Raw genomic sequence first — 21,892 nt, forward strand, 5'->3', positions numbered from 1 at the left:
TCTAAAGTAAACTAAACTAAAAACGTTTGGAGACAATATGCCCTCCAAAAATAGACCATTTTCCATTTGTGACAAGACACATCAGATGTGTAATGGGATACCTGTGGCAGGATGGGGGGAAGTCACAATATGCCTACAGAGCCCAACACAATTCAGAACAATGGAGACACAAGGAACTGCAGATGCTGGAACCTTGAGCGAAACACAAAGCGCTGGTTTAACTCAGTGGGTCAGACAGCATCTATGGAGGGAATGGATGGCCACAGTTTCTGATCAGGACCTTTCTTCAGAACAAAGCAGGCACGTTTAATCTGCATTCATCCATGTGCAGAAATATCCAATCCCTCTACACAGATGCACAGCACCAAGTTGTTGAGGCAAGGTTGGCAGCATCAACAAACATCAGCATAAACCGATATTTTTGAAGCAGAGATAGATTCTTGACTAGCACGGGTGTCAGGAGTTATGAGGAGAAGGCAGGTGAATGGGGTTAAGAAGGAGCGATAAATCAGCCATGATTGAATTGCGAAGCAGACTTGATGGGCCGAATGGCTTAATTCTGCTCCTATCACAAGAAGTTATAAACCCTCCCTCTTATCAACTCTCAGAAACACAAGAGGAAATACTTGTGCACACTATTACCTCCAAATTCTCTTTACGACCCTACATTTCGCGGCGCCCCCCCTCCCCCTCCCTTTCAAACCAATGTGTTCGGAATGTGCTTTGAATCCCCACAGATTTGAACTATTTGTGTTAGGTTGTCACAAAATGTCTGACTGAGAGGCAACACAGGTCAGACAAACCTCTCTGCAAACTCTTCAAGTTCTGAAAAGCCAAGGGTTTACAGGTCCCAGCTGGAGCACGCTCCGTTACTCAAGGGAAGTCCAAGATCCAGGGCAAGGGCGGTCAGACTTTCAACGATGGTGGAAATATTACCCCTAACTCCTTGCATTTGGAAATACCGAGTGGTATTCTGGTGAGGAAGGTGGGGCTTAGAGCACTTTATTAACGCGAAACAGTGCAACTGCTTCACGGTTTTAAGAAGCTTTGGCATGCAGCGACGTCTCGACACCCCTCTGATGCGCTAGTGAGTAGTAAGTAACCTATTGCATGTGAAACGCCCGTGCACCGGGTTTCTGCAGAATGAATTATACGGTGATTGAACTTTCGTTGTACTGTGCAACCCTCCTTCAACCTCCCGCGATTTCATCCAGTTTACGCTACGAACTGGTTTAAATTAATGGCGCGAGTCAACTTTATACTATTCTCGATTTAAGGTGTTAATTCAGCCACCGTTGCAAAGATCTAAATGCTGGAGATACCTCTCCACTTTGCTGTTTCGAACTTTACTCCGGGAAATACATAATCTGGTGCTGTAAGTAAATTCGTGTCCAAATATGGGCTTTCATTTGAAATTAATTATCTCGCTGCACCTTATTTTTTATAAAACTGTACGGCGATACAAATATTGGAGTGCCATTTGCCAGTCAAGGATACTGAATTATAAGAAAATGACTGCAGATGCTGGTACAAATCGATTTATTCACAAAATGCTGGAGTAACTCAGCAGGTCAGGCAGCATCTCGGGAGAGAAGGAATGGGTGACGTTTCGGGTCGAGACCCTTCTTCAGACCCTTCTAATATTGAATTAATACTGAATTAGATACTGAATTGTCAAGGGTACCGAATTACTTTATGTTATTGTCCACTTTAAAAGTGCTTCTTTACTGACACCGGTTCTTTTTCGTTCGTGAGCCAACAGAGGAGACGGGTTGTGTAGGAATGAACTAACTGCAGATGCTGGTTGACACCGAAGATAGTCGCAAAATGCTGGAGTAACTTTACGGGACAGGGAGCATCTCTGGAGAGAAGGAATGGGTGACGTTTGGGATACGGGTTGCTGTATGTGCACTTCATCAGCCTGAGTGAATCCACCCCCCCCCCCCCCTCCCCTTCGGTGTTAACGGTGGGTTTGTTCTTCATTGTTGGGAATATTAGATAGAGGGTTTTCTCCTGTACTCCGAGCGTGACACTGATCGGGTTGTTTCTTCTTGCTGAGGGAGGCGAAAAGAACTGTTACTTTCAAGAAAGAGAGAGAGAGAGAGAGAGAGAGAGAGATGTGGAGCACGCGTTTAAAGTTTGGTTTAAAACGGGGTACAAGCAACCCATTAGACAATAGACAATAGGTGCAGGAGGAGGCCATTCGGCCCTTCGAGCCAACACCGCCATTCAATGTGATCATGGCTGATCATTCTCAATCAGTACCCCGTTCCTGCCTTCTCCCCATACCCCCTGACTGCGCTATCCTTAAGAGCTCTATCTAGCTCTCTCTTGGCCTCCACTGCCCTCTGAGGCAGAGAATTCCACAGATTCACAACTCTCTGACTGAAAAAGATTTTTCCTCACCTCAGTTCTAAATGGCCTACCCTTTATTCTTAAACTGTGGCCCCTGGTTCTGGACTCCCCCAACATTGGGAACATGTTTCCTGCCTCTAACGTGTCCAACCCCTTAATAATCTTATACGTTTCGATTGAACGGAATACGGCGAGAACATGGTCTGTCTTCATTCGCTCTTATTTCTACCACCAAGTTCCGACTGGCTGGACTGAGGCGATACATATTCATACCTCTAGTTTCCCTCCCCCTTGACCCTTAGTCTGAAGTAAGGTCCCGACCCGCAGCGGCACCTATTCCTTTTCTCCAGAGATGCTGCCTGACCCACTGAGTTAATCCAGCATTTTGTGTCTATCCTGTTTACTTGTAGCGGGTAACTGGTTTATAGGTTACCTGAATGCACATTTACTAAATCAAGGCAAGAACGCGGATCAAATAGGTTGTTTTCTAACAACAACAAAATAAAACCTTATAACACCGTTCAGATTTTTTTTGGAAACGTAGCTGATTGCAAAAAGAAGAGACGTACAAAGATGTATGTAGGTTAATTGGCTGGGCAAATGTAAATGTAAAAAAAATTGTCCCTAGTGTGAGTAGGATAGTGTTAATGTGCGGGGATCGCTGGGCGGCACGGACCCGGTGGGCCGAAGGGCCTGTTTCCGCGCTGTATCTCTAAATCTAAAAAATCTAAAATCTAAAATAAAGGGTTGCAATTTTAATTTCCGAATATAACCTGGAATGAATTACTGGAATTCCATTGCAATCTGCAAATGGAAGAAGGGTCTCGACCCGAAACGTCACCTATTCCTTTTCTCCACGGATGCTGCCTGACCTGTTGAGTTACTCCAATATTTTGTGTCTTATCTTCGATGGAAGAGACAGACATGGGGTGGGGGGCGACTGTGTTTTCGGAGAATAGCGATTATATTATTAAAACTGAATCTGAAAATGTATGTGGCTCTATAAAACATTAGATAATTTCAAAGAAAAATGTAGCTCTGCAAATATTTAAGCAGTGCCACTGGAGAATTCGTCTCTGCGTTAGTGCTGCATAGACCAACGAGGTTCAATCTCGCAGGTATCCCTGTGACCTCTCCCAGCTATGCACACAGTGGCGCCCCACAGAAGATAACTGGTCTGAAGAAGGGTCTCGACCCGAAACATCACCCATTCCTTCTCTCCACAGATGCTGCCTGACCCGCTGAGTTACTCCAGCATTTTGTGTCTTTCTTCGGTGTAAACCGGCATCTGCAGTTCCTTCCTACTCAGAACTGGTCCATCAATTGTTTCTGGTGTCGTCGTTGGAAGATAGTTGGCCCGTCCTATTCTACCAACCATTTACGAGAATTAATTCAACTCTAAATCAACTTCTCAATCAAAATTTGACAGTATTACGAAACCCACCAGCATCTCCTGGGACGATTTAATGCGCCGTTTATAAACATATCCTTCCTTCTGTACTTCCGTTCAAAGCGTTTGCCCAGGGCTGTGTATGAAGGTTAACCTCATAAAGGTCTGACCAAGGATGGAAAGCCTGGATCCGTGCCGTTTATTTCTGTTGCACGAACAACTGAAATAAACAATGAAACTGCAGTCGCTGCGAAAGTAAATCCAACAGAAACTGCTGGGAACACTCACCACACCAAAGGCATCCATAGATAGAAAAGAGTTAACGTTTCAACATGAAGACAGGCATAAGAAAAAAGCTGGAGTAACTCAGCGGGTCAGGCAGCATCTCTGGAGAAAGGGGATAGGTGAAATTTCGGGTCGAGAGAGACCCTTCTTGAGATCCGAGACATCACCTATTCCTTTTCTCCAGAGATGCTGCCTGACCCGCTGAGCTACTCCAGCTTTTTGTGTCTATCTTTGGTTTAAACAGCCTCTGCAGTTCCTCCCTTACACATTTCTGCATGAAGAACCTTTGCTGAAGTTGGGAAGGACAGAAAACCAAGTTGAGTGAAGGTTGGGGGGGATGGACAAAGGGAACATATGTGACAAGATGAGACCGCGGGGATATTTAAGTAGCCAGTTAAGTATCAGCTAAGTATCTTAACTACTTAAACAGAAGTAGACAGTTTGTTACAGACAAGTAACTTCCTGAAGTTGTAGAATTTGATATTGTATGCAGAAGGTTGTACCGTGCCTAGAGGGAAGGTGCTATTCCCCAAGCATTTATTGGGCCTCGGTACAATAGTGCAGGAGGGCATTGCCAGATAAGTCAATATGGGGATAGCTTGAAGGATTCATGTAGCAGTAAAGAGCAAGTTCAAGGTTTTCCTGCTCTCTACCGTTGTTGTCTTAAAACCAATACACCCATCTTTTCCCCTTTATTTCATTGTCCAATGTGTAACAATTTGAATGTACTCCGTACACAACTGGTTTAACAATAATGATCAATTCTGGCTGGAATATATCAACCATCCTTGTTTGGTGCAAAACTGTTCACTACTGGTTTATCCTAGATTGCACATGGTATTTTGTTTTTCTTCTGATAACTGTTTTCTTACATTCTTCTATCCCATTTGGCCTCACTTCCACTATCCAAAGAATATATGCATTTATTTGTAACAATCATTGAGACAATTCAATCCATTCTTTCTATTGTATCTATCTCTTTCCCTCTTCCATCTCATCAACATTTTCTCTTTGTTACCGGAATCAGCCTATTTTCCTCCTTCCTACCACCTTTGACATTTTGTGACTTTTTACATGAATCTCTCTCTCTTGACCTTGATCTTATTTCCACCAAAGTGTTAACTACAAAATTATCCTGTTGTTATAATGAATTGCTCTCGCCGTGGGGTATCCCATTCTTTCAAATCTGCCATAATTTCCCAACATCAATGAAATAAAGCAAGGACCCTCTCCAACTTCTCTTACCTTTCTGAGTTTAGGATGAGAGGGGACCTCATTGAAACTTACCGAATAGCTAAAGGCTTGGGTAGAGTGGATGTGGAGAGGATGTTTCCACTAGTGGGAGAGTCTAGGACCAGAGGTCATAGCCTCAGATTTATAGGATGTTCCTTCAGGAAGGAGACAAGGAGGAATTTCTTTAGCCAGAGGGTGGTGAATCTGTGGAATTCTTTGCCACAGGAGGCTGTGGAGGCCAAGTCAATTGATATTTTTAGGGCGGAGATAGATAGATTCTTGATTAGTACGGGTGTCAGGGGTTATGGGGAGAAGGCAGAAGAATGGGGTTAGGAGGGAGAGATACTGTAGATCAGCCCTGATTGAATAGCGGGGTAGACTTGATGGGGCGAATGGCCTAATTCTGCTCCTATCACTTATGACATGACCTGAGTTTAAGGTGTTGTCATCTCCTGAATCAATGCCTGTTGTTCACACAATTTAATATTTGTATCTTTCAAATCAAGTTTCTGTAGCATTTGTTGCATTAAAGCAGCTCAACTTCTGTTAATGATTATTAACTTTTGCGATGAATATATCTGCATTTGTCTTTCTTACTTGCAGCAGCACAGCAGGTATATAAACACCATCCTTTTGACCATGGTTTAATCATTCTTCTAAAATTGCTTCCTTTAATTTTGGTATTGAATGTTATCCTCCATGAGATACTTTGGGATGTTTATGTTAACTGCATTGTATAAATATGTGTTGTTTCTGTGATGTTCCAGCCTTATTACTTTAATAAGCTCAATGGTAACTAATTTATAAAATGTGTCTTTTTCAGGAAAATGCCTTGGAATTCTGTCAAAATGGGGCTTTTAAAAGTACCTGTGGTGGTATTCCTTCTAACTGCAATGGTATATGTTACCAAATCTCAACATTTGGGTATGTAGCTATTTGTGTATGGATTTTATAAACATTTTTAATTCATTAAATGGAAACTTAGGCTTGACGGATTTATTTTATTTTAAGTGTCAATGCATTTTAACAGTTTAAAAAATGTAGCCTTGCGTAATAAATTAGACCTGTGGCACAGGCAAACACACATTAGTGTTCCGACGGAAACTTCGCCAGGGAATGCAAGTTTTACGTTACATCCGTGTATCTGGAGTTCAAGTTGATTTGTGAAACTGGAACTCATTGAAACATCATGAAATAAGTGGGTGCTGTTAACTGTCAAGTTGCAAACATTCTGATCAGGGAATGCACACATGCAGAACAAATGGTTCCCTGAAGATTATTTAAAGCACTTTCTTTGTCATGAATTTTGGGACAATTTGTTCCATTGCCCCAGCTGGAACTCTCCTTGATGCCTGCTCAGATATTTCATATCAAAATATGTGTACTTCCTTACTTTAGTATATTTATAAATATGAGGTGGATTAAACGTTTCTCAAATCTGCACGTGGAAGGATTCTAATTCTTTCCTGTTGAATTTGTCTTTTGTTTGAAGACATTAATCACTTTTTTATTTGTTAAGAATTGTTAAGAATTGAACATTATTTGTTAAGAATTTGTTTTCTCATATTTGTTAAGAATTGAACATTATAGCAGATATAATCCTTGGACCTCTAATGGTATTACATGTAAAATACAACTTATCTTACCTTCATATCTACGGCTGATGCAAAGTTCTTATTTCACAATCTTCATGCATTGTTGTTTTAGATGTATATTTGCATTATGAGTGACAATAAATCATGGAAGACTTGAGCTACAAGGAAGGAATGAATGGCTGGGACATTTCCCCCTGGAGCATAGGAGGCTGAGGGCTGACCCTAATAAGGTTTATAAAACCGCAAGCATAGATAAGGAGAACTGTCAGAGCCCTTTTCCAGGGTAGGAGAATTTCAAACGAAAGAACATCGTTTTAAGCTGAGATAGGAAGGATTTAAAGGAGACCAGAGTAGCAGCTTTTTTTTTTTTACAGAGAATGGTGGCTATATCGAGTGAACTGCCAAAGAAAGTAGTAGAGGTGGGCACAACGTGTAAAAAACCTGTACAAAAGTACATGAATAGGAAAGGTTTCGAGAGATGCGAGGCAAACGCAGGCAAATGGAACTAGCTCAGATAGACATCTTAGTCAGCATGGATGAGTTGGGCCTGTTTCCATGCCTTTTCACTTTATGGGGACAGGAATCTGGACTTGACTCAGAATAGAATACTGAAGTGTGTCGAGATTAAACTAAATTAATTCCATAAATAAAGAAAGCATTAAGAAGTATTTGCAACCCCAATGCAAATATTACATGTGATATACCATTCAGAGAGGTACAAACATCATGAAGGGTTTGTATCTTAAAACAAAAATAGAACAAAAAGTAAGTTTAGCAAAGCTTCCATATCATTCAGATGCAATTGTTATATTTGCATCTATTTCTCTACTTCTAATTGGAAATAATATTCTCAGTTTTTCAGAAAAGATCACTTGCTTTCTAGTTCTTTTGAGACTCTTCGTATGTACAAAGCACTAGGTGGTCATTGAGGACACAAGAGACTGGAATGTGCAGCAAAACACACTGCTGGAGGAACTCAGCGCCAAAGGAGCATCTGTAGAGGAAAATGGACAGTTGATGTTTCGGGTCGGGACCTTTCATCTAGAGTTTAAGCAGAAATGTTGATTGTCCAGTTCCTTTCACAAATGCTGTTCGAGCTGCTGAGTTCCTCCAGCAGATTGCTGGAGGAACTCTGCAGCTTTGATATCATTCCTTTGATATGTCTCTACGATAATACGTAACTTGTTATTTTTGGTTTATTTTGAAACAAAGTTCAGATAAAGTTTAGAAATAAGTCCACAATGATCTGGGAACAAAGATGGAAGTTTCACCAACTGTGCTTAAACGGCCGTGTTTAAGATAGCTCATGACCATTGAACATAGAACATAGTACATATGACAATAAACTAAACTCAAGCTCAAACTCACAACAGTGCAGCACAAGAACAGGCCCGTTGACCCATAATGTCTGTGCTGAACGTGATGCTAAGATCATCTGTTTGCACATAATTTATATCCTACCATTCCCTGTACATCCATGTGCCTCTCTAAATGCCTCTTAAACATCAATATCATTCCTGCCTCCACCACCACCAGTGGCAGTGTGTTCCAGGCAACCACCACCCTCTGTGTAAAAGTCTTGCCCTGCACATGTTCTTTAAACTTTGCCCCACTCACCTTAAAACTATGCCTTCTAGTCTTTGAAATTTCCACCAGGGGAGAAAGGTTCTGACTATCTGGGACTATCTATCCTACTCTCATAATTTTAATATCATTTTAATCAGGTCTCCTCCCTTCATCCTACGGCGATCAAGAAAAAACCCAATCCAAGTTAGTTCACCCTCACCATGAAGCCAATATCCTCTAATCTTGACAGCATTCTGGTAAATCACTTCTGTGCCTTCTCCAATCCCACACATCCTTCCCGTGATAATGTAACCAGGACATCACACGATACCCCAAATCAGGTGACACAGTTATACAGTTAAGCGTAGGACCACTGAATTCTCAATGATTTGCCGAGTCCAGTCGTAGCGTTTTAAAACTTTTTATTCAAGCACAACGGTTATACGACATCAGAGCAAAGCGTTAAAATATCTGCAGACCTTAACTAAAATCTGAACAAATCATAATTAACAAAACAACGAAACTATGGAACTGTATCTAAACGACTGAAGACTGAACATGACAAGAGGAGAAAGGCACTCACTTCTACAGAACTGACACTGCTGATAAACAAGCTCCATCCTACATTTCCTAATCAACGTCTGCTTTGATCTGTCGTTTTCACACCTTACTCCTCCATATCTTTAGACTCCCTCTCCCCTGACTCTCAGTCTGAAGAAGTGTTCCACCCGAAACAACACCCATTCCTTCTCTCTGGAGATGCTGCCCGTCTCATTGAGTCACTCCAGCATGTTGTGCCTATCTTCGGCGTAAACTGCATCTGCTGTTCTTTCCTACACATTCAGTCTGCTCCACTGCGAAATCTCCTCAAGGTATGACTACTTTGAAGAAGTTCTCCTCTTCTCTCTGTTCGGCAACACCCTCCCTCTCTCGCTGCTCCCTCTCTGTGAGTGATTGTGTGCCTCCTTGTCACCTTCCCCTGAGCTAACAATGAGCATTTCTACATTTCCCTCTCCCCTGACTCTCAGTCTGAAGACGGGTCTCGACCCGAAACATTACCCATTCCTTCTCTCCAGAGATGCTGCCCGTCCCGCTGAGTTCCTCCAGCATTTTGTGTTTATCTATTTAAGAATGGCTGTGGCCCTTTGAAAACAGCTATCCAGGATGAGAGAGCCGCAAGGGTTAAATTGCTGTACGGCCAGCTTATTGTTCACAGCAACCATAGAAATGTCTTTGTACTGGATTTCACAGAGACGCAGCTTTTACAGCCCCCTTCCTCCCCCCTTATGAGAAACAACAGTCCTGGAAGTCACATCTTGTACCAAGCCCCACAGAATAATGTCTCTGATCCCAGATTGCCATCTTAGTGAACTTCAATCCAATCTCTGCAAGATGCTAATTCCATTAATAATGTGCAAACTCCCACATTAAAGTATAATTTTATTTGAAGCATGCTATAATCACATCAATGAGTAGGAAAATAGTTGTAAAATCAAATGGTACTTAATTATACTGGCCAAATGGGGAACTGGTGTTATTTATACAATGCAAATCCAAATCTGTGCAAGAGCTGTGGATCGCAGAAGGCTTTCTTTCCAGTCTTTTTCTCCATTGGAAAAGGCTGGGCTACATCTGTTTGACTGTTTCCTTTTTGATCTCTCATGTGAGTTGAGCAAAGCCTAGCTCTGAAGTCCACCGTAAAGTTGATATTGAATTATTGGGAATTCTCCAGTACATTTGGTGAAGGAATTCTGCTGTACTGCTAGAAGGAGTTAGATGGTTCTGACCATAATTGATGAGTTAACAGTGAACTACATTATTTCCAAGTTAGCTAGGTGTATGTCATGGGAGAATAACTTGCAGGTGACATTATATACATAAGGCTATTACCCTTATTGAAAAGGCTAGGCTTGTATTCACTGGAGTTTAGAAGAATGAGAGGGGATCTTATAGAGACAAAGAAAATTATAAAAGGACTGAACAAGCTAGATGCAGGAAAAATATTCCCAATGTTGGGGGAGTCCAGAACCAGGGGCCACAGTCTTAGAATAAAGGGTAGGTAATTTAAAACTGAGGTGAGAAGGAACTTTTTCACCCAGAGAGTTGTGAATTTGTGGAATTCTCTGCCACAGAGGGCAGTGGAGACCAAATCACTGGATGAATTTAAGAGAGAGTTAGATATAGCTTTAGAGGCTAGTGGAATCAAGGGATATGGGGAGAAGGCAGGCACGGATTATTGATTGTGGATGATCAGCCATGATCACAATGAATGGCGGTGCTGGCTCGAAGGGCCGAATGGCCTCATCCTGCACCTATTTTCTAAAAAGGACAGGCGATGTTTTGGGCCAGGACTCTTCTTCAGCCCGATTGCTGTAGTGTGGTGAAAACTGGGTGGGGGCAGGATAAAGAATGGCAAGTGATACAGGTGAGAGGGGTTTTTGATTGGAAAATGGTTGCCAAAGGTCAGAGGTGAAAAGACAAAAAGTGTAAGATAAGGACAGTGTCAAATGTGAACCCAGAAGAACAAACACAGGTAGAAGGATGGAAGAAAAGGGAAAGGGAGAAATGGGTGCATATCCATACACAGGGAAGAGAGGGGAGGGGTTGGGGGGAGGATTTGGATGAAGGAATTAGTGGTAACACTAGCAAGTTTGCAGATGACACAAAGCTGGGTGGCAGTGTGAACTGCGAAGAGGATGTTAGGAGGTTGCAGGGTGACTTGGACAGGTTGAGTGAGTGGGCAGATGCACGGGAGATACAGTATAATGTACATAAATGTGAGATTATCCACTTTGGTGGCAAAAGCAAGGAGGCAGATTATTATCTCAATGGTGTCAGATTAGATAAGGGGAAGTGCAACGAGACCATGATGTCCTTGTACACCAGTCACTGAAAGTAAGCGTGCAGTAAGCATACAGCAGGCAGTGAAGAAAGCAAATAGCATGTTGGCCTTCATAACAACAGGATTTGAGTATAGGAGCAAAGAGGTCCTTCTGCAGTTCTATAGGGCTCTGGTGAGACCACATCTGGAGTATTGTGTGCAGTTTTGGTCTCCTAATTTGAGGAAGGACGTCCTTGCTATTGAGGCAGTGCAGCGTAGGTTCACGAGGTTAATCCCCGGGATGGAGGGACTGTCATTTGAGGAACGATTGGAAAGATTGGGCTTGTATTCACTGGAGTTTAGAAGGATGAGAGGAGATCTTATAGAGATGTATAAAATTATAAAAGGACTGGACCAGCTAGATGCAGGAAAAATGTTCTCAATGTTGGGGGAAGTCCAGAACCAGGGGGCACGGTCTAAAAATAAAGGGGATGCCATTTAAAACTGAGGTGAGAAGAAACTTTTTCACCCAGAGAGTTGTGAATTGTGGAATTCTCTGCCACGGAAGGCATTGGAGGCCAATTCACTGGATGAATTTAAAAGAGAGTTAGATAGGGCTCTAGGGGCTAGTGGAATCTAGGGATATTCTGCATGGGTAGCTTATGGGAGAAGGCAGGCATGGGTTACTGATTGTGGATGATCAGCCATGATCACGATGAATGGCGGTGCTGGCTCAAAGGGCCGAATGGCCTCCTCCTGCCCCTATTTTTTATGTCTATGTTTATGTCTATGATATGGGGAAAAGGCAGGCACGGGTTACTGATTGTGGATGATCAGCCAGGATCACAATGAATGGCGGTGCTGGCTCGGAGGGTCAAATGGGCTCCTCGTGCACCTATTTTCTATGTTTCTATTAATGTTCATACCATTGGGTTGTAAGCTACCCAAGCAGAATGTGAGGTGCTGCTTCTCATACCTTATGTCTGTTTCCAGCACATGCTTCAAAGTCAAAGGTTATCATAAACATTATTCAGCTAAATGTTTTTGTTTTAAAAATTAATAAGTTAGTCTTTTGGAACCTTTCAATCCAATAATTCAATGTAAAAACTTGGCTGTGACTTAAGCAGATAACAGCCTTTATTAATATTATCGATAGTCAACGAACAAGTAAATGTTTTATACCTAAACTCATTCTGTGCCTTTCTTATGTTAAATTGACAGCCAAGGATCGATACTATTCCGATATTGTGTTTCTGGTGGATGGATCTCGAAATGTGGGACAAGCGGGATTTCTTCAAATCCGGAGCTTTATTCAACAGGTTGTCAGTCAGCTGAACATTGGAGCTAATGGATACAGGATCGGACTTGCTCAGTACAGCGGAGATGCACGGACTGAATTCTCACTGAACACATTTCAGACAAAGGAAGAGGTTACAAACTACTTGCAGAGGAAGTACACCTTCAAGGGCGGAGCGGTGGCGAAGACAGGGCGAGGCATTGACTTTATGCACAAAAACCTCTTTGCCAAATCGGCTGGGAGCCGAAAGGATAAAGGTGTTCCTCAGATCGCCATCATTATTACTGCCTCGCCGTCGCAGGATAGAGTCGAAACAGCTGCCAAAGCATTGAAGGCTGATGGTGTGATGGCTATTTCCTTTGGCATAAGGAAGGCAGACCAAAGTATTCTCAACAAAATTGCGTTTCTTCCAACTTACCCATTTATGGTCAGTGCTGATGGTTTTGATAAACTTCAGCCACTTGCTGTTGACATGTCCACTGCAATCCAAACGATAACACAGAAACACTTTTTGCTGAAAGAGCTTGAAAAACCAGCAGGTAACGGTTAAACTCATTCTTCTACACGAGATGTAGGGGCCCATCCACTTTTATAGAGTCCCATTGTTAAAATTATTGTAACCCAAAGAATTGAAATTGAGTTACATTATGTAGGAACAACGAACTGCAGATCTTGGTTTACAAAAGAAAAGGCACAAAGTGCTGGAGTAACTCAGTGTGTCTGGCAGCATCTCGAGAGAACAAGTCAAGTCAAGTCAAGTCAATTTATTTGTATAGCACATTTAAAAACAACCCAAGGTAATGTATTAAGTCTGGATCCCAATACAAATCGTCACCCATCCATGTTTTTCAGAGATGCCACCTGATCTGTGTACAAAGAAACTGCAGATGCTGGTTTATGCTGAAGATAGACAAAAAATGCTGGAGTACAGTGACTCAGCAGTTCAGGCAGTTACCTTCTTCAGATGCCTTCTGATCTGCTGAGTTACTCCAGTACTTTGTGTGCTTTTTGAATTAGATTATGTTTTATTTAAAAATGGAACATCTGGAATGTTACATTATAATTATCTTTTAAAAAAAGATTTAAGGAACAACTGCACCAATATTTGTACAAAAATTCAAAAGTTGAGTTAAATCTCAACCATTTAATGGGCAGATTTCACATCAATTTAAACTATTTTGGCAATGGTTTCTGCTAATAAAATTGAGCACCGAGTGTAACCTTGTGAACTAAGTGGTTTTAGACTTTGAGCTTGAATGGATAATACAGGGGGGAAGAAGAGAGTCCAGACTCAAAACGTCACGTCCATTCCCTCCAAAGATGTTGCCTCACCCTCTGAGTTCCTCTCCAGCACTTTGTGTTTGGCTCAAGGATCCAGTATCTGTTGTTCCTTGTGCTTCCTTTTGTATTCTTCGACTGCCAGCTTCACCACCAGGCCAAAATGTATCTCTTTCAATCAGAAACATTAAAGGTTATGCAAAAGCTATCAAAATAAATAATTTTATCAAAGAAGAATATCTTTTAAAAGAATTAAAACATAACTACATAGATTTTGTATAAAATCATGGGAGGAATAGACCATGAGAGGAATAGATCGGGTGGATGCACAGAATCTCTTGCCCAGAGTAGGGTAATCGAGGGCTCGAGGACATAGGTTCAAGGTGAAGGGGAAAAGATTTAATAGGAATCTGAGGGGTAACTTTTTCACCAAAGGGTGGTGGGTATATGGAACAAGCTGCCAGAGGAGGTAGTTGAGGCTGGGACTATCTCAACGCTTAAAGAACAGTTAGACAGGTACATGGATAGGACAAGTTTGGAGGGATTTGGAAGGCAGGTGGGACTAGTGTAGCTGGGACATGTTGACTGGTGTGGGTCATGGTGGGCCGAAGGGCTTGGATCCATACTGTATCACTCTATGCCTCTACACTTAAAACAATTAAATATATTTAATTGCCTTTAAAATATAAATTCTGATACCAGAATTTTACTTTGTCATAACAGAACAAGGATAAAAATTTTCAACACATTAAAACTGTATGGTTGATCGATGGTCAGTGTGGACTCGGTGAGCACATTCATGCTGTGTCTTTCAATCGATCAGTCCTTGAATTGATCGATCAATCAATCAATTCACCAGTCTATCACAACTATTAAAGAAAATGAGAACAAATAGCCCTGCAGGCTTCTCCATGCCAACAACCAGGCAAGTAGAATCTCCAAAGATAGACACAAAAAGCTGGAGTAACTTAGCGGGTCAGACAGCATCTCTGGAGAAAAGGAATAGGTGCATTTTGGGTCGAGACTGAAAAATGGTCTCGTCCTGGAACACCACCTTTTCTCTAAAGGTGCTGTAGGACTCGCTGAGATACTCCAGCTTTTTGTGTCTATCTTCGGTTTAACCCAGCATGTACACAAGTTCCTTCCGACACAAGTAGAATCTCCATTCAGCTATTTGCTTTGGTGGATGAAGTTTGAAGGTTGTTCCTCAGTGATCAATGAGCCACACACATTCAGCACACTTAATAAATGCACGCCTGACCTTTTGAGAAATGCCGCCATGTGCGTTGGCAACCTTTTTCTTGTTTATTTTCAGTGTGCCAAACCGCTTCGATGGCTGACATTGTTTTCCTGGTGGAGGAATCAAACAACATAAACGCGGCGAACCTTCAGCTGATCCTTGAATTTCTGGAGAATTTCATCTCGGTTCTCAACATTGGGTCGGAGAAAGTGAGAGTGGGTTTGGTTCGGTATGGCAGATCACCCACGGCAGAATTTTACCTCGCCACATACCAGAACAACGAAGACATTCTCAACCGCATCAAAGCTATTAAAGTCACACCTTCTGGGGTTATAAATGCAGGACTTGCTCTAAAGTATGTAAAAGAGAATTATTTTGTGGCGACGGCGGGTAGCAGGAAAACTGAAGGAATTCCTCAAATTGCGTTTATGATCACTCACGGAAACTTTGATGACGATGTCAAGACACCAGCGGCTGCCCTTCGACGATTTGGTGTTCTTGTATACACCTTGGGAATGAAAAGCACCCGAGAGAGCCAGCTCACAAACATTGCCTCATATCCCCCTGAAAACTTTGTTTTAAGCATCGACAGTTTTACAGATTTAAAAGATATCGAAAGAATTATCCAAAAGAAAGTTTGTGTTGGGATCGTCCATTTGACATCGGTAATATCTGAGCAAACAGATCAACTGCAACAGGGTGAGTAGTATTTACATTGCTGAATGTTATTTGTATGGACATTTGCATGGAGAGACATTCTTTTTTTTTTGAGCTCTCAAAGGATTTAGAACTATTACATGGATAGTGATGAACTAAATTCATTTCAGTGGCGAATTGGGGTAAACATGAACACGAAGATGGCAAAGCTATAAGGTGAGAGGGGGAAAGTTTAATGGAGATGTGCGGGGCAACAGAGAGTGGGGGTGCCTAGAACGCGTTGCCTGGGGTAGTGCTGGAGGCAGATACGATAGTGGTGTTTAAGGGACTTTTAGATAGTCACACAAAGGTGCAGGGAATAGAGGGATATGAACCATGTACAGGCAGATGAGATCAGTTTAACTTGGATCATTTGGCAGCACAAACATAGTCGGCAGAAGGGCCCTCTTCTGTACTGCGCTATTGCTAAAGGGATCAGGGGGTATGGAGAGAAGGCAGGTACAGGCTACTGAGCTGGATGATCAGCCATGATCATATTGAATGGCGGTGCAGGCTCAAAGGGCTGAATGGCCTACTCCTGCACCTATTTTCTATGTTTCTATGTTTCTATCCAATGTTCTATGTTCTTTGTTTCTATGATGTCAAAGACGAGAGGGCAAAAGCTTTTCATTGTACCATAGACAATAGACAATAGACAATAGGTGCTGGAGTAGGCCATTTGGCCCTTCGAGCCAGCACCACCATTCAATGTGATCATGGCTGATCATTCTCAATCAGTACCCCGTCCCTGCCTTCTCCCCATACCCCCTGACTCCGCTATCCTTAAGAGCTCTATCTAGCTCGGTACATGTGACAATAAACTAAACTTATCTAAACCGAAGCTTGTTTGGCACGTACATTGTGGGCAGAAGGGCCTGTTCTTGTGTTGTACTGTTGTACATGAATGTATGTATTAAGAAGAGACTGGCTGAAGGACAGGAAGAAAATGAGACCATCTGCAGATGTTATCACCCATAATTGTCTGAAATTAATGTGGCTTACCAAGACAAATAGGCTAAATAATCTGTACTTCTTTCTGTTGTTTTGCAACATTTCCACCAAGGTTACAATGGTGTTTCGGGAGAAAGCCCTTTGAAATTCAACTTGGTGATCAGTGTTAGGGAGCCTGTGATGGAGATAGTTTCCTTAATTGCAAAAATTATAAAAGAGCAGGATTCAGGAACTCAAAACTGAATATAGACAAAATACTGGAGTAACTCAGTGGGACAGGCAGCATCTCTGGATAGAAGGAATGGGTGACGTTTTGGGTCGAGACCCTTTGGACTGAAAGTCAGGAGAGAGGGACACAGAGATATGGAAGGGTAAGATGAAAAAATGAAAGATCAAAAGAGATGTAGATCCAAGGAACATGTAGAATGGATCATTGTTAGCTGGGGGAAGGTGACAATGTGGCATACAATCAGTAAAATTGAATCAGGAGGACAGAAAAACTAATTGGAGAGCTAGGATGGAGGAGGGATGGTGGGAGAGGGAAAGGAAGTAAAGAAAGCAAACTCTAGCATTTATTTCAAGTGGGCTTGTATACAAAAGCAGGGATGTAATATTGAGGCTCTATAAGGCGCCTGGTAAGGCCACATTTTGAATATAGTGAGCGATTCTGGGCACCATATCTGAGGAATGATGTGCTGGTTCTGGAGAGGGTACAGAGGAGGTTTACAAGAATGATCCCAGGAATGAGTAGGTTAACCTATGATGAGTGTTTGGCAGCACTGGGACTGTACTCGCTGGAGCTTAGAAGAATGAGGGAGACCTTATTGAAACGTATGGAATAGTGAAAGGCTTGCAAAGAGAGGATGTGGAGAGGATGTTTCCACTAGTGGGAGAGTCTAGGACTAGAGGTCATAGCGTCAGAGTTAAAGGACGTTCTTTTAGGAAGGAGATGAGGAGAAATTTCTTTAGTCAGAGGGTGGTGAATCTGAGGAATTTACCATAGAAGGCTGTGGAGGCTAAGTGAGTGGATATTTATAAGGCAGAGATAGATAGCTTCTTGATTAGTATGTGTCAGATGTGTCAGAGAAGGCAGGAGAATAGGGTTAGGAGGGAGAGATAGATCAGCCATGATTGAATGGCGGAGTAGACTTGATGGGCCGAATGGCCTAATTCTACTCCTATTCCTTATGACCTTAAGCAGCTGGAATGAATGAATGAATGAATATTTTATTGTCACTTGTGAGAAGTCACAGTGAAATTCTTTGCTTGCATACCCAAGGCATGCAATAGTCGAACGCTGGTGAAATTTAGCGCAGATAGGGAGAAATGATTGTTTTTAGATTAGATGCATGACAAACCTCAAAAGGAATGTTAATGTAGCTGAGTGAAGTCCATAAGGACTGATTTGATTATCTGTGTACAAGGACACAGATGATCAAAACAACCAGAACGTGGAAACAATTAACCAGAGATGGTTACAATCTGGTCTGAATACATCCTGACTAGCTTAGTATTTCGGCATCATATATAGCAGGCACTTGTCACTGAGGCACACGAATGACATCTGCTCTGTCAAGCACTGCAAAGAAAATATAATGCTCGCATGATCAGAAAAGGATGAAGAAAATTGCGCGTTTCCACTCAGGTGAGAAGTGTTCAAGTCAGATTGAAATATTCAGTTCACATCTAAAGTAGGTTTGTTTTATTATTTCAGGTTGCGTTGACACCGAGGAGGCTGATATCTACTTCCTGGTTGATGGGTCAGGCAACTTATCGTCTGACGATTTCAAAGACATCAAGGACTTCATGACAGATATTGCACGCACATTCCGCATTGGTGCAGCCAAAGTTCGAATTGGTGTTGTCCAGTATGGCTCTACTCCAAGGACAGAATTTGACATTGTTAAATATACAAACAAAAAGGAAATAGTGACGGCGATCAACAACATTAGACCGATTGGAGGGGAGCAGTCAGTAACAGGACGAGCACTGACATATATGAAGGATCTCTTTAACGAAGCAGATAAAAGTCGTAAAATTCGAGTGCGACGCTTCCTGATCTCCATCACAGATGGACAGTCACAAGATGACATTTCGAAGCCTGCTGCAGAATTAAGGCAAAGAGGAGTTGATGTTTATGCCGTTGGTGTGGCAAAAGCCAAACGGGCTGAACTCCTGCAGATCGGAGGAGAAATAGAAAGGGTTTTTTACACTAAAAACCACGATGCCTTGACGGAAATAAAACAAACCGTTTTGCGGGATATGTGTACAAAAGAAGGTAAAGCTTTGTGTGTTGTTGAAACCTCTGAATTTGGGAAGTTTAGTATTTCGGCATCATATATAGCAGGCACTTGTCACTCCTGGTTTACCCTTTCTATCTAGAGACAGTGCAGTGGGATTTCAAATCATAGGATCATAAGTGACAAGAGTAGAATTAGGCCATTTGGCCCATTAAGTCTACTTCGCCGTTCAATCATGGCTAATCTATCTCTCCTTCCTAACCCCATTCTCCTGCCTTCCCCCCATAATCACTGACACCCATACTAATCAAGAATCTATCGATCTCTGCCTTAAGCATATCCACTGACTTTGCCTCCACAGCCTTCTGTGGCAAAGAATTCCACAGATTCACCAATCCTGAGCCGTTGCTGACATTTTGGAAAATGGTTCTCTGGTACAAAGTTATTAAGTTACCAAAATAGTAATCTTGAAGCCTGGAGTGACAATCGAATACTTAAGATCAAATCCCACCACACGTATTGTGAAATGTAAATTTAGTTATTACTGTGTAATTCGGAAATGATCGCAAAAACTACTGGATTGTTGTGAAATTCCATCTGGTTTTGCTAACACCATATCCCTTTCTCCCGGTAGTCCTGAGCTACTATCTCATTGGAGACACTTGGATTATCTTTGATCGGACTTTACCGGACTTTAGCTTGCACTAAACGTTATTCAAGTTATTCCTTTTATCATTTATCTGTACACTGTGTAGGGCTCGATTGTAATCATATATTGTCTTTTTGTTGACTGGATAGCATACAACAAAAGCTTTTCCATGTACCTCCGTACATGTGATGCTGAACTAAGGATCAACTCAAACTCTGGATCATGTACAGGCAGCTGAGATAAGTTTAACTTCGGATCATTTTCGGCACAAACATTGTGGGCCGAATGACCTGCTCCTGTGCTGTACTGTTCTAAGTTCTAAAAACTTTTGCTGTTCTATATTGACGGGGAGATTGAAAATCCAAGAACTTTGAAAACCTATTAATAACGGCGACTTTCTAAACTGTTTTTTTTGTCTCATTTACCAACAGCTTGCAGTAAACTGAAAGTGGCAGATATCATTTTCCTCATGGATGGATCAACAAGCATATATTACCTAGATTTTATCAAAATGAAGAATTTCATAGAAACCTTAATCAACAAAACTGAAATTAGCAAAAGCAGAGTCCAAATTGGAGTGATACAGTTCAGCACACAAACAAGGCTGGAGTTCCGGCTTGATCAATACCCTGAAAAGAATAGACTGCTGAAAGCTCTTAATGACACTAAACAGCTGCATGGGGATACCAGAACCGGCCATGCACTGAAGTTCACCCTAGACTACTTTGATAGCTCACAAGGGGGTCGTCCCGGTGAACGGCAATACCTTATTGTAATTACAGATGGGAAAGCGCGGGATGAAGTATATGCACCTGCAAAAGCCATAAGGGAAAAAGGGATTTATATTTCTGCCATTGGTATCTACCAAGCTAATAACAGCCAGCTCTTGGAGATCGCAGGATTCCAGGATAAAGTTTATCACGTAGAGAATTTTGATGCCCTGAAAGACCTTGATAAGTTGATCTCATTTGAAGTTTGCAGTCCATTTGAAGGTGAGTTTAAAAAAAAAAAGACTGGGAACCGTGCAGCATTAATCTACTTTGGGGAGGAACCTTTCAAATGATTAGTACAGGTGTCAGGAGTAATGGGGAGAAGGCAGGAGAATGGGGTTGAGAGGGAACGATAGATAAGCCATGATTGAATGGCGGAGTAGACCTGATGGGCTGAATGGCCTAATTCTGCTCCTAGAATTTATGAACTGATGAAATGGTGGGAGTCCTGTTCACAGCAAATTTGGGGAAATTACCATTATGGTGTCTGAAGTTTACCATTGGTTTTCTCCATTTAAATTACCATCGACCATGTTCAGGAAATGAGCCTGGTTAGGTTATCCGTTGATATTCTCTACTAAAGTTGAGTCATGATTGCTTCTATGGGTGTAACCTAACAAAACTTCAATTTAACCCTGGCAAATTGTTTGAGTCTGGCAGCCTTTACTCTCCAGGCTCATTTTGTTCTCAGCTATGATTCAATCAATTATACACCCGAGATAATGGGAGGGAGGCAATTATAATATCCCTTATCTCATCCATGCCATGGTGAGCTGAATTCAGTGCATTAGTGGAATTGTTGAAAATAATTCCCCAGGTTTTTCCCCACATAATCTGGATCAGTTTTTCTTTTGACTTAGCCCAAATAACCTGTTGATGGGGGAAAGGAGAGTTTGAGGTGCATTGGTGTAAGGGGTTTTCTGCGCCGAGCTTTCGCCCGACCTAAGGTCCCCGTGCCTTGCTCTGATCCCTTGACCAGGCCGCGCACACTGGTTCCCCGTGAGTGGTTCGACCCACTCACCCCCTACGGTTCTAGACACTGGACTTAGATGCAGGAGCGTTGATAGTGCAGAAAAACTCAACCAGACCAGATTTGAAGACCAGGGTTTAAATGGAAAATACTTTTATTGAGCGCTTGGGACTATTGTACATGAATGCTCTTCACAGTTCTATAAGACATCTATAAGACACATACCGAATTACATGAATACTTTTGACTATGAATCATAAAACGTACAGTTCTACAAGACATATACATGAATACTTTTGACTCTGAATTCTAAAACGTACAGTTCTACAAGACATATACACGACTGTAAGATGGGGAACGTACGACACATCGCAAAATTGGCCAACACATATTTACTTATACACCCACGTTAATTAAACCACCCTCCCCTCTACACTAAACTATGTCCAGGATGTGCAGGATCGGGGTACATGCTCACCATGGGGCTATTACTGGGGTTACTGGCTGTTCGTGCTGCTTCTCCGCTGTTCTCCGTGAGGGTCTTGCTTGTTCCGTG

The 21,892-nt window shown here is 42.0% G+C and overlaps 1 protein-coding gene across 1 annotated transcript in view; it reads left to right on the forward strand.

Annotated features, from left to right (window-relative positions):
- Positions 1–21,892, forward strand: part of LOC144601431 (collagen alpha-6(VI) chain-like) — a 349,228-nt gene that overhangs the window by 89,967 nt on the left and 237,369 nt on the right. The window contains exons 2-6 of the mRNA XM_078413544.1: positions 6,087–6,187; positions 12,467–13,081; positions 15,136–15,759; positions 18,422–18,985; positions 20,028–20,588. Coding sequence (XP_078269670.1) covers positions 6,087–6,187; positions 12,467–13,081; positions 15,136–15,759; positions 18,422–18,985; positions 20,028–20,588 — 2,465 coding nt within the window. The remainder of the gene's footprint in view (positions 1–6,086; positions 6,188–12,466; positions 13,082–15,135; positions 15,760–18,421; positions 18,986–20,027; positions 20,589–21,892) is intronic.

The sequence above is a fragment of the Rhinoraja longicauda genome, chromosome 2 (assembly GCF_053455715.1).
Source record: "Rhinoraja longicauda isolate Sanriku21f chromosome 2, sRhiLon1.1, whole genome shotgun sequence".
NCBI lineage: Eukaryota > Metazoa > Chordata > Chondrichthyes > Rajiformes > Arhynchobatidae > Rhinoraja > Rhinoraja longicauda.